The sequence below is a fragment of the Arachis ipaensis genome, chromosome B5 (assembly GCF_059453495.1).
Source record: "Arachis ipaensis isolate K30076 ecotype BB chromosome B5, ASM5945349v1, whole genome shotgun sequence".
Taxonomy (NCBI): domain Eukaryota; kingdom Viridiplantae; phylum Streptophyta; class Magnoliopsida; order Fabales; family Fabaceae; genus Arachis; species Arachis ipaensis.
The window spans coordinates 135,711,443-135,729,200 of NC_142440.1; the positions used below are offsets into that span (position 1 = coordinate 135,711,443).

The 17,758-nt window shown below is 30.4% G+C and overlaps 1 protein-coding gene across 1 annotated transcript; it reads right to left on the reverse strand.

Annotated features, from left to right (window-relative positions):
* Positions 1-1,270: 1,270 nt before the first annotated feature.
* LOC107644052 (putative cyclic nucleotide-gated ion channel 20, chloroplastic) lies at positions 1,271-14,209 on the reverse strand. The gene is made up of 13 exons (XM_088489188.1): positions 14,068-14,209; positions 8,408-8,870; positions 7,770-7,961; positions 7,560-7,658; positions 6,996-7,130; positions 6,263-6,511; positions 5,836-6,087; positions 5,612-5,757; positions 5,369-5,446; positions 4,743-4,872; positions 3,027-3,273; positions 2,255-2,417; positions 1,271-1,636 (listed from the first exon to the last, which is right to left on the reverse strand). The coding sequence occupies exons 2-13, from the start codon at positions 8,861-8,863 to the stop codon at positions 1,525-1,527; spliced, it is 2,259 nt and encodes a 752-aa protein (XP_088345314.1). The 5' UTR covers positions 8,864-8,870; positions 14,068-14,209; the 3' UTR covers positions 1,271-1,524.
* Positions 14,210-17,758: the final 3,549 nt, after the last annotated feature.

Sequence of the window (17,758 nt, forward strand, 5' to 3'; positions counted from 1 at the left end):
TTTATATTTATTTTATTTTATAATTATATTTATTTTATTTTATAATTTTTTAATGAGGGGTAGTTTGGTAATAAAAAAATAAAATTGGTAAAAAGGATGATTTTAAAGCGTTTTTGAACGTTGAGGATGATTTTAATAACGAAAAAAGGTCGGGGACGATTTTGATTTTCACCCAAGACGTTAGGGACGATTTCAGTACTTAACCCAAACTTTCTGTTATATATTAGTCTTATATCGTCTAAATTATAAAGATCTTTTTCTCCTACTCCTATAAATATATATTTGTACTCTTTTAATTATAAAGTGAAGTTGATATGGATATGATATAAGTTTTGTATTTATTTTTTTTAGTCTCTCCTAAAAGTAAGATGTCTAGTTTATATCCTTAACTTAACCAATCAAAGTGGGTTTATGGCTGTTTTACCGTAGTAGAGTTGTTAATCTCGTCAAGTTTAAAAAATAATCTAAAGTACGTCGTCATAGTGTGATTGTTAACCTCTCTAAAATTAGTGACCCAGATGTCTATGCGTCACCAACTTTTTAGATACTTGTGTACATATATATAATTCTAAATTAGATTTAACAAATTATATTAATAGAAAAATAGAGTTATGTTACGTGTACATTAAAATCAGCCATCAAAGTCAACTGTCAGCGTAAAATACATACTAGAATATAAATACACATTAAAAATAAATTAAACCACATATATATTTATACATAACTACATTAATGACTGATTTTAGTGACTAATTTTAATGTACAAATAGTATTTTTAAGAAAAATAATTTGATCAAAGTAGCCCATCTTACTTGTTGGGATGCTACCCGTGCTAGTTTTTAGAACTGCCTCTCTATTTGATAACTTCCGATCCATATCTGTAATAATATTTTTGTATACAAATACTAAGAATTGGGTTAATATTGATTAATTCATTAGTTCAACATCATTGCTATTTATATTAATACACGACACTCTCCTTTCCATGATCGCAATATTGAATTCTTTATACTTTTGGAAAAGCCAAGTGACATGTAGTTTTATACATTTGCCAGAGTAACCTCAATCCTCGTGATATGATACCCACATTTCGGCTTGAAATAAAATGAAAAAGTATAGGATATAGTATATTATTTGTCAATTTTTTACTAATAATGATTAATTATTATATTTTAAATATATATATAAAGAGACACATTTAAAAAATATATTTATAAAGACACTTCTATTAAACACAGTCATAAAAAAATATTTTTATTAGACACATCTACAAAAATACTTCTATTAAATATCATTATAAATAAGAGTTGGTCAAAGTTAGTTGAAATGTTATTGGTAACATAACGGGATTGAAATAAAATTTATCTTGGATTCAATATTATAATATTGAACAATTAGAAAGATAGAATTGAGCAAAGCAACAAAAATTGAATATTCTTCCTAGCTAGTTTCCACTACTTAACTTGGAAATTGGATGTGATCATGATGAGTTCAACCCTCTTTGTAATATTTATACCCTAATCTCTAATAATAATTTGCTTGTGAGAGAGCACGTTTTAGTTGTCTTTCCCTGTATTTTCTCCATGCAACTTGAATCCGTGTTGCTGCAACGGATCTCAAATAAGGTGATTCAAATCTAAATATCACAAATTATCAGAAACTACATCAGTAATACTGCATTTTAAAATAATATACTAACGGAAATCACATGAACGTAACAGAATAATACTTTTTAGAGACGACGAATTTATTTAACTCTCTAAGGTGGACTCATCTACACTATTCATAAACATAAACCATCAAAATTATCTCCGATTTTTTAACACGCTAACAAAAAATATCCGTCACTTTTAATAATGATAAAAATATTGTAAAATACAATAAAAATAATATTTTTATAAGTGATAAATAATTTGACAAATTACTTATCTATTTGACTTAAAATTTTTGAATAATTATGTATTTAAAAAAAATGAGGACGATTTTAACTGTTTATCCCTGTTTAAAAAAGAGAAGTTAAAATAACGAAGACGAAAGAAATATCAGTAACGAGGCTATGAGATTAATTATAATATCCTTATGGTTAAGTATTTTTCATTTATTCATGAGGATCATACTAAGCTAATAGTAGTGTTCTAGTTGTAGGGTGTGGATAGTATCTATATATGAAATCTCCATGAAAAAGAAAAAAAATGATGAGGCTGACATCGAACCAACTGTAAAAAATTAAAATATAAAAAGATAATTTAATGACCTCAATGCTCTTTGAACAGGTGGATTTCGCAAGAATCTTGTGAAACGGATTGTAATTGCTTCTAGGTCAGCAGCTCCAATTGAATATACCTCCACATTCGTTAAACACGTTACTGTCCTTCTGCTAAGTAATCTTGGTCCAGGAAGCCATGCCTTTTTACCATCTGCAACAAAAATTAAATTATAAAAAAAAATATTAGAAATATAATCATTTATACATCTCTTATTATTAATTTTTAAGTTTTTATCTAAAAAAAATTCATAATATAATATCAGAATTTTTTTTACCTAAATGTCTAGAATTTGATCCTTCTTAACTCCAAAAAAAAAAGAAATCATAATAAAACAAATAAAATAAATCACACGTTTCTAAATTTAAACAAAAATACTATTTACATATCAAAATCAGCTACTATGTATGAGAAAGTAGAGAGGATCAGCACTTTTATTAAAATCTGGCCAGCACTTAACTATCAAAAGAAAAGTGAGTAATCCCATCATATCGTTGGATGTAATCTCACACGATTAAAAATACTAATGATGGCTAATTGATGATTACAAATCATAAAACTTACTGGTCCCTAGCACTCTTCACTATATATTTGTGTACAGATATATATATAGTTTAACTCATTTTAATATATATTTTGTATTTTATATATAGTTTATATTAGTAGTTGATTTTGATATACACGTAGTATAGTTAAAATTTCAAATACTTAAATAAAAAGTTGAAGTTGTTTTCATAATATTGAATATTTCTGTGACTATACCTGTGCTAACTGAAGAATTTTCAAGACACCATATTAGAAGTTCTTCACCACAAGCATCCCTTTCGGTTAAAAAAACTCTAGTTCCATCTTCGCCAATGCTCTTTAATTCCCCACGCAAAACAAAGAACATTTTCTCTACCAAATCACCAGGATGCAAAATAGTACTTCCTTTGAAGTATACTTTTTGCCTAAGCCTCTCACAAATGGCGTCTAAAATAGGCTCATCCATTAAGCTGAAAATTCGAATCTGCATAAAATATAGATCCTCAAGCTTTTTGCTTTTCCTCACAAAACTTTAATTAAAGGCTTTTTTTTTTTATATACATGGACTAGTGTTTAATGTTGAATTACCATTGGTTTTGTTTCATTTTACAATGAATATGAAATAGGCCTATCTTCAAAATGATTTTTACAGTTAATTACCCTTATTAAATATTTATATAATCTCACTTCATTTTTAGTTAAATTCTTATGGTTTAAAAATTTATAATTAACGTTATAAAACATTGTTAAATCAATCTATCTTCTACCTATTTATATTTATTTTCTATCTTTTTATAATATATAAAAGTTGAGATCAAAGTCAATTCTATAATAAGCTAAACACTTATGTTCTTTATAATTTTAATATTTTACCATTTCAGTACCAAATTAATTTTTTTACAACATAAAAAGTAGCAATTATATAACTAACTTTATAATAAGATGGAAGATATTATATATATGTCCAACCTTACTAATCTTCTTGTCTAATCTATAGTTATTTCTTCTACTCACCTTTCACTCTTTCTTTTATATTAGTTCCTAATATTCTCTCAAATTGTTTCTTATCTATTCACCACCACTACAATAATATAACTACAATAATATAGACTATTTTTTAGGATTATTATGTGTCAAAAAAAATAAAATTCGTCAAAAAAATAAATTTTGACACTATTTTAACTATGAAAATATGTTAATAAAAGTTTTATAAAAAATAGTATTTTTAACATATAAGTAATTGTAAAAAAAAATTTAAATCTTATTTTAATAAATATTGGCCGTCAAAAATAATTTATTAGAAAAATTTGAGAATATATTTTTTGTGATACTTATTAACCGTCAAAAATATTATTTATTTTGACACTTATTGACTATAAAAAATTCTCAACAAAAATTTTTAACAAAGAATGAGATGAGATCTTGAAACTGAAGAATAAACTGAAATTTTGAAGATGAAAAATGAGTAGTATGATCCTAAACTGAGAGCAGTGTGATGCTAAAATTGACGGAGCTCAACGAAGAAAAGGAATAATAGAGTAAGTTGAAAACAAAAAAATGTCAAAATTGAGGAGTAATTTTCTATAATCGAATTATTCATAAAAAAAAACATAAAAAATTTGACATTTGTGATATTTGTCAAAAATATATATTAATTTTTACGTTTAACTATAACTGTTAAAAAAATCATGTTAAAATAACTCTCTTTTCTTGTAGTGCACCTACATGATGCTAGTGTTATGTTATGGCGAAAGAAACTTTTCAAACTGCTCCTAAGGAGTAAGGACTTGAACAATATACTACAAATAGATCATTTTCAACATAGGGCCGGGTGAGATTATGAAGTTTATCCAACATTTAAATCCCAAAATTATGATTCACTTTAAGTGTAAAGATGGTTAATTAGTGTTAATATATGTATATAACAAATCATATGCTATAGATAGTGCTTACTTTCTTAATAAATTCGAAGAGATGACGTCTTATGTCTCTCTGTAGATCTTCTGGCATATTTTCCATAAGCATTTGTGCATTCATCCCTATTGTTGCCACCCAATTATACCTTTCGGCATGTCTGATCCTCCTGCATTATAGAAATATTTTCTCTCACTCGTCTATATATAATATGGTCAACATTTTCATGAGGCAATCCAAATAAAAATGAAAAATACAAGGCATACTATGTATTCATAGCATTTAATATTATAGACGACAAAATACAGGGAATCAAATTTCACTTGGCTAACTTTAGTCAATTATTTTTTAGGATTTATAATTTAGAATCTAGAATTAAGAGTTTATGATTTATGATCTAAAATTTAAAAATAATAAAATAATTTTATAAAAATTGACATTGACTAAAAAAAATTTGATTTTCTCGCATTACTCCTTATAGACGACATTGGTAATTGAGTTAAGTTTGAGACTGTGTCATTGAAATAACACATTGCTTATCTTTATTGCGCATAAAAGAAGAAAAGGAAAAGGAAAAAAAATGAACCAAATTACCCAATTGACAAATATAATTTTGGCAATGTGGAAGTGCTTTGTTGAAATAATTTCATTGCGTGGCTTCTTACTTTCTTAGATCTTCTGATAAGTGAAACTGGTTCATCCATTGCTCAACTTCACGGCTTCTAAGTTGCATTTCTAGTGTTCTGTAAATAAAATGGATGAAAACACATCAAACACATTATTTTATTTAGCAATAACGTGAAAGCAGAGTATATGGGGAACTCTGAATATTTGACTTGTTGAGGAATAAGAGAAACATTGTGATGAAACAAGTAAGGAAGACATGGAATGAAAGAGCAGAATTTTACCTTTGTCCGAGACTTTGGAGAAAGTTTTGTATGTTTCCAATGAGAAGCGCAAAAAGCAAGAGCCCCAATCCTATGATTATCATTGTGAAAAGGACTTCCAACTCAAAATCACTTGGGGTTAGATTACCAGCAAGAGTACTGATTTGCTGTATTCAGGAAGAAAGAACAATGATATTAAAATTGAAGTCCTACAATTAATATTAGCAATAGAAGAAGAACTATACCTGGAAGCCCCAAAAAAGTGCATACAAATATTTTTTGATCAAGTTGCTTCCTGTAGTAAGTCGAACAACATCGGCATAGATCCCATAATCAAAAGCCCCAGACAACGAATTCAAACAAGATGTGGCATTTACGTTGTTTGTCCACAAATCTTGTGTCTGGTGAGAGGAATGTCCTTTTCCACAATCCACATATTTCATGCAACCAATGATCTTAGCATTATGGCAAGCGTCTAGCAAACATTGATTAACTCTCTGCAACAAAAGGTATTAGTTTTCCTTTAATGAAACCTTTATGATTGAAGGCTTTGGAGTCCTTTTCTTTTTTCACAATAGAGATAACAATTAAATTGTTTCTATCTTTTAAGCAATTATCAAACTAAGCTTCCTCCAAATAAAGAATTTAATTTTTATGGTTGTTTTGAGTCACCTGAAGTCCAAAGAGATACCAACAAGAGCCAACAATATGGCCAGAGAGCATAAAAATGAGAAGATTGAGAGTGCAACTTGCCCAGGCTGACTCAAATATGATTCCTGCTGGAGATTGGCCAATTAGCAATGGCAAGAACCTGAATAATCTGGGAATGTATTGCACAAGGATCACTGCAGATATAAGATTCTTTGAATGATTTGCTCCTGATGAACCCAAGTACTTTGGTAGCACAAACAATATTATTATCTGCACATATTTCATTAGAATTACAACACAATAAACCCATCATAAATTCTATCCTTTTCAAAGTAGTAGTCCTATATTCATGTTCAGGTTTTTAAACCTCACGATTCACATAAAAGAAGCGGTACTATATTTCTGCGGATATGCAAAATACTAATGGTGGTTTGGATAAACAACTTAATTAAAATTTAAAAAAATTAAAATATAAAAAGTTATAAAAAGTGTTTATAAATAAATTATTTTGTGTTTAGTCTTAGTCGTAGAAGTACTTATTTTAAACTTACAATGATAGATAATTTTTAAAAGAGAAAAAATCACTTTTTTTTCATAAATACTTCAAATAAATTTTTAGAAAATCACAAGTTAATTTTAAAAATTATATCAAATAATAATAACTTTTTGAGAAGTCACAAGTAAAAAAAAAAGTAACTTCTATACCTTTTCAAACCAGTTGCAAGTAAAATGTCAAAAGAAAGGAAAATTTTACCTGAGGCAAAGGAATCACTACAAATAAATCAAGAAGAAAATAGCTATGCAAATAATGCATAGCAATCTCTTTTGGATGGTCAACTATATCAATCACCCTTGATCCAGTACTAGCAGAAACATAAGCCAACCTAAACTGTAAAGATGAAACTTGATAGAGTTAGAATTGCACAATAAATCCTTATTATACATGACATTCATTATAATGACAGCAATCGTAGCATTCATAACTTCTATGTTATCGTGCAATAAATTAAGAAAAAAAAGACTTCAAACACAAATGGAAGTGTCTACTACTTCAGTCTCTTTTTCTCAAAATGTTATCAAATAAAAAAAAACATTACCTTAATTTGAATTATATTTTTTAAGTGCAACCAAAATTTCATAGCTACTATAATCATGATAATAATAGACATTATAGGATTTTCCTATTTATCATCCCTAAGAATGTTCCATGATGTACTAATCTAATGAACAATATGATAGATGTAAGAGAGTTTGTAGACTCTGTTCTTTTGATACCAAAATGTTTGTTTTTAATAAAAAGGTTTTGCTAAGAGATTACCTGAAGAAGTATATTCAAGAAATACACTAAATCATTCAAGCTTCTAAGTACAACAAGTGGTATTGTCCTTGTCCAGTTGATAACAATGCAATTGAAATCCTACAGGATGAACAGAAAATATATAGAGAAAATCAAGAGTATTAGGGAAAGATTAGTAACTGCAACTTGCAAGATTATGCAACTAATTAAGTTACAGGAAAATAATTATACCTTTTGTACATACGGTATGAAGAAAAATAATGGATTGAGAAATATTGCCACCAAGCAAAAGATAGCTATAATCTTGTTCCATTGCTTGACGCGTTTTGAGTGTGGGCTTATAACTTTAGGAATACATGAAGAGATGAATGATAACACTTTTTTGACAAAACCCTCTTCATCACCATGAATGTCATCGTGGTACTGTGAATTTCAAAATAGCGGGAGGCGAAAATCATAATTGGTTATATGAATAAGAATTTAATTTTGGTTTTCTGTCAAGTCATTTTACCCGAGTTAAGCCCTCTTCTATCCTTAAGATTGGCAAGTTGCACTGATCTTGCCAATCTCAAGGACCAAAGTGAGGTTTAACTCGATTTTATCCATACATCTAATTACATAATATCATATAAATAAAAATAGTTATAAAAATCATAAAAGGATGTAATTGAATGCCAGTGTAAAACTTTAATAATTGAGTATACTAAAATAAAGACAAAAACTTATCTGTAATTATTTTTGTAAGAAGTTGATAGCTGAAAATTACTAAAGGTAAGATTTTACATAAAATTAAACTCTATTTAATAAATGTTAAAAAAAAAAAGAAAAAGATCACAAATAATCTACCTAAAGAAGAAACAAGTATATACCTCTTGATCAAATCTACTGGGAGTTCTTGGAATTCCTTGGTGAGCATTATCATGAGTACCGACCCTAATACAAAAATAATTATTACAAATCAATCCCTGTTGCCCAACGCTCACTGCGGGTGGTGTGTGTTCCCAATCATAGTTGTCGTCCCAGTTGTTTTCACTGTTTTCAGTCACAGTAACTCCACTCTGTTTGAAAATATTTTGGGTTCCAAGGGTGGCATATAGTTCATCAATCTTGGGCGGGAAGGTTCTAACGCTGTTAAGTTGACGACGACTATGCTCTCCAAGACTTGGTTCTCTGTTGTAATATGGCTCCATAGACACCATGGGAATGTACATGGATGCGCTTCGTCTCCTTGATAGGATCCTCCGGAAACTAGAATACTTGAGTTCATGGGATGATTGTGCATTTGATGATAGCATTGGCTCCTCTTCTATTTCCAAGTTAGCCATGTTTACTCTGTATTATTTCATAGAGAAAACAACACATTCGATATGTTTTTAAGTGTGTCTATGTTCCATAATACAAGTCATGTGAGTCTAAGTAGCTGATAACCAAAGAGAAGGTAACAACTTAATAAGAAAACCAGCAAATAGCATTTCTCATAAAATATTAAAGAAATTGCACACACACAAAAACACTGAAAACGTAAATAAAAGAGAAATCCAAACCAAATGTGTCTAAATATAAAAGTATTATGTTGGAAAACGGAAAAACTAGGACATACTCGAAATTATATAAAGATTCACACTCACATACATATATTACAAGAGTACATGGCATATACAGAGACGTGCTTTGTATTTTTTTTTTGTTTTTGGGTTATAATAAGAGGAAAAAAGAGACCCACATGTGTTTTCTTTTTTTCGTCCTTCTGTATGTCTAGCTAGGGTTAGAACTTAGACGAGTTTAGCCAAAAATTGAGTTTGTCTCACAATTCGATCTATTAATAATCGAGTCTATTTTTAAGTTTAAAAGTAAATATACTTAATTTTAAATAATTAAGATCATTAATATATGATGAATTCTATCATATCACTTTTTAATTAGTTATTAAGTTAACCACGATTAAACTATTTTATAATTAAATTAGTTTTTAAAATGGGTAATTATACAATTTTTTAAAGTATTAAAATTCGAAACATGGCCTTTTCCTCAAATCATTTTCAAAAGATGTATTCTAACCCTCAGTAATGGCTTTCAGCCTTTCGCTCTTCCCTTATTCTTTCATCCTCGTTGCGCCTCTCAAGCAGCACCGTCTCGTTGGTTGTAATCAAATTATAAGCCAACTGAATAATTAAAAAAGATTGATAGGAAGTTTCAAAAACACAGAGAAGAAAGAAAACCAACATGTGTAAACACGGCGAAGTAGACTCTGGCCAGAGATGATATAGCAGTGACGGTCGAGGACGCGACGACGAGAGACGCACCGGAACAAGGAGACGCGACGACACAGAGCAGGGGAGCCGGACGATGCAATGTTGGAGACACACCGGAGCTGGTGAGACGAATCAGAGGAGTCGGCGGACAATCGTGACGTCTGGACTCTGGAGTTCAGCTTTGTGAGACTTTAGGAGAGGCTGATTGGTGGGGAAAAGTTGTTGAGTGACATTGAGAGAGAATGAAAAAGAAGAATTTAGAATTAAGGCCACCGTTAACGTGATTTGGAAAATTAAAAAAAAAAATCAGTTTCTAATCTTTTAATAAATTATATATTTATTCTTTTTAAAAAATTTAATTACAATATAATCTAATTATGGTTAAGATAATAATTCAAATTAAAAACAAATATTCAATTAAGATGTAACATATCACAAAAAATAATTTACATATTATTTTAGGGAGGCTTAAATAAAATTCATCTTAATATATATATATATATATATATATATATATATATATATATTAAAAGTATAGATTAAATACATATAAAATATATGTATTAATAATTTTATTTATATATATAAAATCAAGCTACTCATGAACTAATAAGTTGAGCTTATCTAAGTTTAATTGATTTAATTTATGAGTTCAATTTCATATTCAAACTCGACTCATAATCTTACGAATTTAACTTATTGAGCTTTAAATAACTCGAATTTAAACTTATCAATGAACTGATTTGATTTATTTTTTTCCCTACTCTCTGCATAAGCAAGCACCTTATATAAAAGGAGTAAGTAAGCATTGGTCCAAACAATTTTTTTCCTGTATTTCTTTTCGTAAATTTTTTCACTCGTATCTTTTTATGAGTCTATGACACAATATCTTACATGCTTATCGCTATTCATGCAACCAAATATGGTTTTGTTGTTTCCAACCAAATATATAACAATTCTGCTGAGGAAATTAATAGATCTAATCAACAATAAACTAATAAGTATTTTTGAATTATATTTTATACTAATTAATTATTATTAATTAATAATTATTTAAATTTTATTTTTTAAAAAATATAAAATTAATAATTATTAATTATCTCTTCTTATTCTAATTCACTTTTTATTATTTACTATGCAAATTCTAATTCTTCTTTTAAAAGAAACTTCTAAATTTCAAAAAAAAAAAAACTCCAAAACATAACATAAAAAATCATTCAAATCCTAAAAAAAAAACATATAAAACATAGGAAAAAGAATTATCTAAAACTAATTAGGAGTGAATGAGGATCGGATCGAATTTAATATCCGCAGTTATTAAGCTTGGATGCGATTCAATCCTCACATTTGTACATCAGATATCGGATATATTTGTAAAACACAAAAATATTTTTAAAAATTTATTTTTATTAAAAAAATATCAATAAAATTTATTTTTTCTATTCTTTTAAATATGTTTAATCTTAGAATAATATTAAACATACATTTTAAATAATAAATTAAAATAATACAACATATATGATAATTATTAGTTGAAATAAAATATAAAAAAAATTACTTATTTATTTTTTTTATTTTTACAGATATGCGAATCGAATATGCGGATATTTATACAAAATTCTAATTCTATTAGTCGCAATTTCTTCTTTGTTGTGTTTAAACGAAACTGCTATACCTCTCTAGCAGTTTACGTGTAAACTTAATCCGCTAATTTCTTATAGCGGTTTTTATAATAACGTGAAAGTTACTTTTGCATATGCAATCTTTAAATATTATAATTCCATAAAATTAAAATGTAAATGATTTAGTTTAATAAATTGTTATCAAATAAAACTTAAATTTTCTTGCTTCAATTATATTAAAAATACACTCAGGATACACGAGCCACTGCCACTCACGGCAAACGCTCTCTTTAGTTACTATCTCAAGCTGCTCTCTCTTTCTTTTCTCTTGGGCTTCATTATTGCCCCCACAGGATGCACACATAGGGATAGAAAAAAAATCCACACCCACGACAAAAAAAAAAACCTTAACGGAGTGGAGATTAAGGTACTCGTTTTACAGGAATTTACAAAATTTTTGCCAAAAAAATTACTTAAATATTTATATATATATATATATATATATATATATATAAAAGTTAGGTAAATAATTTTAGTTTATTTTATTTTAATTTATATATTAAAAATTTTATGTGTATATTATTATATTAAATTTGTATTTAAATTATATTTAATTGGATATATTTAATTAAATTATGTAAAATTTTTATCATGGTTGTGTTTTATTTAAAAAAAAATAAAACTTAATAATATTTATAGATATCAGCAGATATTGGCTTTCTCTCTGCAGAAAAAAAATAAATAAGAACACATGATAAAAATAAAACAAAGGAAATATTACCAAAATTACTTATGAAGTTTATGAACGCTGACAAAAGTATCCATAAACTAAGGAAATTAATGCTGTACCCATGAAAGATGGGTTTCGTATGACAAAAGTATCCAAATCCAAATTTTTTTTATTTTTTAATAAAATTCCTAAACTACCCCACCCTACTCCCATTCTACCGTCACTCCCTCTCTTCTCTTCTTCCTCTCTCCTCACTTATCCCTCAAAAATTCTCACATAGTCACAGAAACTCTCCTCCTACTTCCTCATTGTCGTCTGCCACTCACCTACTCCATTACCGCCAATCTCTTCCCCTCTCACTGCTTCTCCCTCTCAATATTAAGGTGACTACAACACCTTCATCGCACACCTGTGACCCAACCTGAGGAGAATGCTGCCGTGGCGCGCCTGTTGCAGCCGAGGAGAACATCGTCGTGACGAGTCTGACCCAGTCGAGGAGAACACCGTCGTCGCACACCTGAGAAGAGAGAGGGGTCGTGGTACTCTTGCATGCAGAAAGCGGGTTCGGTAAAGAGAAATCAGAGAAGAAAGGGAGGCGGCACTGTGGATGGAGGTTCTGTCATTGACGATGTTACAGTCGGCCGGCGAAGAAAAAGGTATTTCTTTTTTTAAAATATTTTTATTTTATTTTTCTTCTTTTCAGAAATTGATTTAGTTACTACTAAAATGATATTGTTCTATTTTTTTTAAATCTGCTTCTATTTTTTATGAAGGCTGAGATTGATTTACAGAAGATTCAGTTGATGGCTACTTCTACTTCTGATTTGTGCTGAAATAAATTTCAAATTGGATGAATGGATTTGTTGATTTTTTATGGTTGATGGCTTTTTCTATTTCTAGTTTTGCTAAAGTGAATTGAAATTGGATGAATGGATTTGAAAATTTTTATGTTTTGAGTATTTGTTGGTGTTTGATTAATTTGGTTTGGGTATAGATTATAAACTTATGAGTGAATCAGTTGAGGTCCGATCCTCTACCACCACCACCACTACCATTGATTTTGGTCTAGTTTGTTGTAGGAGTAATTTTGGACTCCATGGCAAGAGTTGCTGTAAATTGAGTTATGAAAGGTTGAAAAAGTGACTTGAGGTTGAGTGTAGGGTAGTTTAGGAATTTTATTAAAAAATTAACAAAAAATTAAGATTTGGATACTTTTTGTCAGCGTTTGTAAACTTTATGGGTACTTTTTGGTAGTTTTTTCTAAAACGAAAATAAAGGACATTTTACTAAACAGAGATAGAATAGATAAAAATTCTCAACCTATACAGATCGATTGTCATCTCTCCTCACATACACAAATAAAGAATTCTCTTTATATTTAAAAGTTTATAATATTTTTATTTAATTATATTATTTTTAATACTGCCTGACGATAAAATATTGTGTTCAATTCCACTCTCATTTTACACTTAAATTTTAGTTGCGTTGGTTCACTTTAGTATCCACCAACATAAACAAAAGAATTAGACAATGGAATTTAATTATGTATTCAAAGATAGAGAAGTGACAGGATCTACTCTCCTAAATCCTCTGAAGCCTGAAAGAAAACAATTAGACACACTCTGAACCTTAGATTAACTGCACAATGATCCAAATAAATGTTCGACCCAACTTGCTATACGCCGTTCATGCACAAGTTATTGTTTTGTGTTTAGAACTAACACATATGTGCCATACTATATAATTAACGAACTATATGAAAGCATTTGCTAGGAATATTTGCACCTGGTTTAGGAAGAATTCAGGATCAAGCGGAGTGTGTGATGAGTTAAAAACAAAAAAGAAAAAAAGAAAATACACTTACAGTAAATAATAAACAGTGAGGAAAAAGTTAATAAAAAAAAGAGAAAAGAAAACAGTAAAACCTGTGTACTGATGAAGTTCCAGTCCAAGCCACCAATTACTTTTACAGCATTAAAGCAAGCAAAGAGTAGTCTGTGTTGCCAGGAATTGAAGAAGACTTTGTAAGCGAAGTCAGTGGAAGACTTGTTATTAATGAAGTGAGAGTTGCAATAATTGTCTATGTGCGTCAGAGATGACATGTATTTTTATTGGTCACTAATTCACTATCCTTTTTCGACAAAAAAGGTGCTATTTTTTCTATATGGAAAAAATGTGATTTTTGTTAAAAATAAATCTTTTTGGTGTATATACAGTAGAGGCGGCAAAAGGGTCTAAATCTGCCGGCCTGACCCGCGTAACCCATTAAAATAGGCGGGACGGGATAGAAAATTGGGACCGCCAAAAAGTAAAAGCTCGCCTAACCCGCACCGCGAGCTTTGGTGGGGCGGGGCAGGCTTCTCCGTCGGGCTTAGTTTTTTTTTTTTTGTAAAGGGGTATTTTTATAATTTTTTATCCAAAATCCAAATTCTCCCAATCTAACTTACAAGAGTATGAAGATGAAAATTGAGTGTTTTGAATTATGTTTATATTGCTTTGGAGACAATATTTATAATTATATTTTGGATTATGTTTATTTTTCTTTGGAGACAATATTTATAATTATGTTTTGGATCAAAACTTGGTTTATAATTATGTTTATTAGATATTTATAATTACAAAGACTTTAATATTTGCGAATATAAAAAATATATTTTTTTTATGCTTTAGAAATTATAAATTTATTAATATGGTTGTGAAATTATATATATTATTTAGTAGTTAATAGTAAAAAAAAAAAAGAGGATATTTGGTGGGCTTAGCCCGCCAACCTACCAGCTTGCAGTTAGGCAGAGTGGGGTGAGATTCTAGGACTGCCTCACTAGGCGGGACGGAGCGTGCCAGCCCGCCAAAGGGCGGGCTTCTGACGGGGCAAGGCGGGCTTCCCCACTTGCCACCCCTAATATACAGATGAATGGACGTTGCAGGTAAGGCAGGCCCAACACACAAGTGATGTGTGAAATCTGTATCTCTACAAATTCCCTTCGGCAAGTATATTGAATTTGTCGTCAAGTAAAAACTCACAAAAGGTCGAATCCCACAGAGATTAACGGATTAAGCAATCAATGGTTAGTTGATTATTCTAGTTAGACAAGCATAATTGGGTGATAAGGAACAGAAAATGTAAATGACATAAAAGTAAAGAAAAGCAACAAAGTGCAAGAAAGTAAATGACATAAATGTGAAGTACAGGAAAGTAAAGTGCTGAGAATGTAAAGTGCAGGAAAGTAAATGACTATAAAGTAAATGTAAGAACCAAAAATAAAATGAACATTGGGATAGAGAGATATTGAATTCTCCGGATCATTTGCTTTCATCTCTTCCTCAATTCATGCAACTCATTGATCTCTTGACAATCTTAGGTGATTGAATCCCAATTTCTTGGCAGTTCAATCTCTCTAAACTTGAACAATTGCCTAATTCCTTAGTCTAATTGCTCATGGGAAGAGATGAAGTTTGGTCACTGATTATACCACACACCTTCATAGATCAAAGTATTGGGAGAATTATATGTCACTATGTCTGACCAACCCCAAACCTAATCCAATGTGAGAAAGATTTCAGGCATGGTTCTATGATTCCTTTTCCAAGGTAATCACAAAATCCAAGTACATTCATTTTCTTTCCCAAGACAATTGAATGATTGAATGAAGAACGAAATCTTTCTAGTAAATCAAAGAGAGATGAAGAGAAGAAGAAGAATAAAAATAATTTAATCCATCAAATAACAATAGAGCTCTCTTTTCCAATGGAAAGAGCTAGTGATTCACAACTAAAATATTTACAAGTAAGAAAGTGGAAGAGGGAAGAAGTGTGGGTGAGAAGAGAGGGTCCGAATACTCCCCCCCAATGGTGTTCTCCAGCCTCGTCCAGAATGAATTGAATGTAGAAACTAAGGCCTTTATATAGGCTCTCCTAAATTACAAAATGAAATGAAATGGAAAATAAATTACAATCAAATAAAAATTAGCTAATCCTAGATGCTTCTTGTGGCTTTGATTGGTTGACAATTGTGGACTTGCTTGCTTGAGCTTTGAAGTAGACTTAAGTGAATCAAATTGAGGTCCAGGTGCTAGTGTTAGTGCTGCCGTTAGTGGCACTAACGTTAGGACTTGCTACCCAGTTGGTATTTTTGGGCTTTAAAGATGCCTATTGTTTGTTCTAATTTTATGCCCACTATAGACTATTATACACCGTTGGAAAGCTCTGAATGTCAACTCTAACGCAACTAGAAGCACCTCAATTGGACCTATATAACTCAAGTTATGCTTCTTTGAAGAGGATAAGGTCGCTGGCATCGTCGCTGGCGTTAGTGGCACTAACGTGGCCATTAACATCAGCGTTAAAGGGGTTAATAATGCCAGGTTCTGAAGCTCAAACTTAATGTTCACTGATGCGGGCGGAAATTTGCGAGTTAAGAATGATTATAAAATATGCGTTGCAAGTATAGTTCTCAACCAACCAGAAATCCGCTTTGTCAATTTAAAAAGGGTGTCACAAAAATTAAAATCAAAATACTGGGAGTATGAGTCCCAGGTCGTCTCCCAACGAGTTGCAGAAAAGTGTACTATTTTATTAATCAGATGTTTTCAAAAAGGTTTGAGTTGAATGGCAGAAAATTAAATTAGAGAATTTATATAAATTTAAATAAAAGCCTTGATTGGGAGTTGATTAGTTGGAAGCCCTATTCTTGTTGCAGTACTATCAAGATTAATTGATAATTGGGGATTATTTTGTTTAGTTGTCCCTCACTAAGTAAGGGAAAGTTAAACAAGTTGGAATGCTATTTCTATCCACAAGTTTCAATCCGCTCTGGGGAGGATTGGTGTTAGTGACTAGAGAGCAATCCAACAATAAACCCAACTACAATCTCTCTCTTGAGCATCCCAACTTCAAGGGTTTCTTTCAATCAACTCCCCATCAAGTTAGGGGACTACTCGCTCATTGTAAATATAAAATTCATAACATAAGAAAAGGAATTAAAGAAAGACATCATAAATAATGATCAAAAGATTAATCAAAAATAAAAGTGATTCTTGTATTAATAAATGCTAAAATAATCCAACAGTAAAATTAAGTAAATTAAGGAACATGGAAGAGTAAGAGACAAGTAAAGAAAACGAACTAGAGTGTCGAAGTCTTGATGAGGCAATAACTCTTCTCAATATCCCAATGCAAAAATAATGAACATAACCAATCCTAAAAACTATGAATGTGTAGAGAGAAAATCTAGAGGAGAGGAAAACTAGATCTAAAAAACTAAAACTATGCGGAATGAATGTTGTTGTTGGTTTCTGCATGTTCTCTGGCTCTAGTCTGCTTTTCTGGGCCGAAAACCGGGTCAAAATAGGGCCCGAAATCGCCCCCAGCGATTCTGCAGATTATGCAGATCGCGCATGTCACGCGGTCGCGTCATTCATGCGGCCGCGTCACTGCGATTTCCTCTTCTTCGCGCGGTCGCATCATCCATGCGACCGCGTCACTTCTCGCTGGTCATCTCCTCAATTTCTTGTGTTCCTTCCATTTTTGCAAGCTTCCTCTCCAATCTCCAACTCATTCATGCCCTGTAAAGCCTAAAACGCTTAACACACAGATCACGGCATCGAATGGAATAAA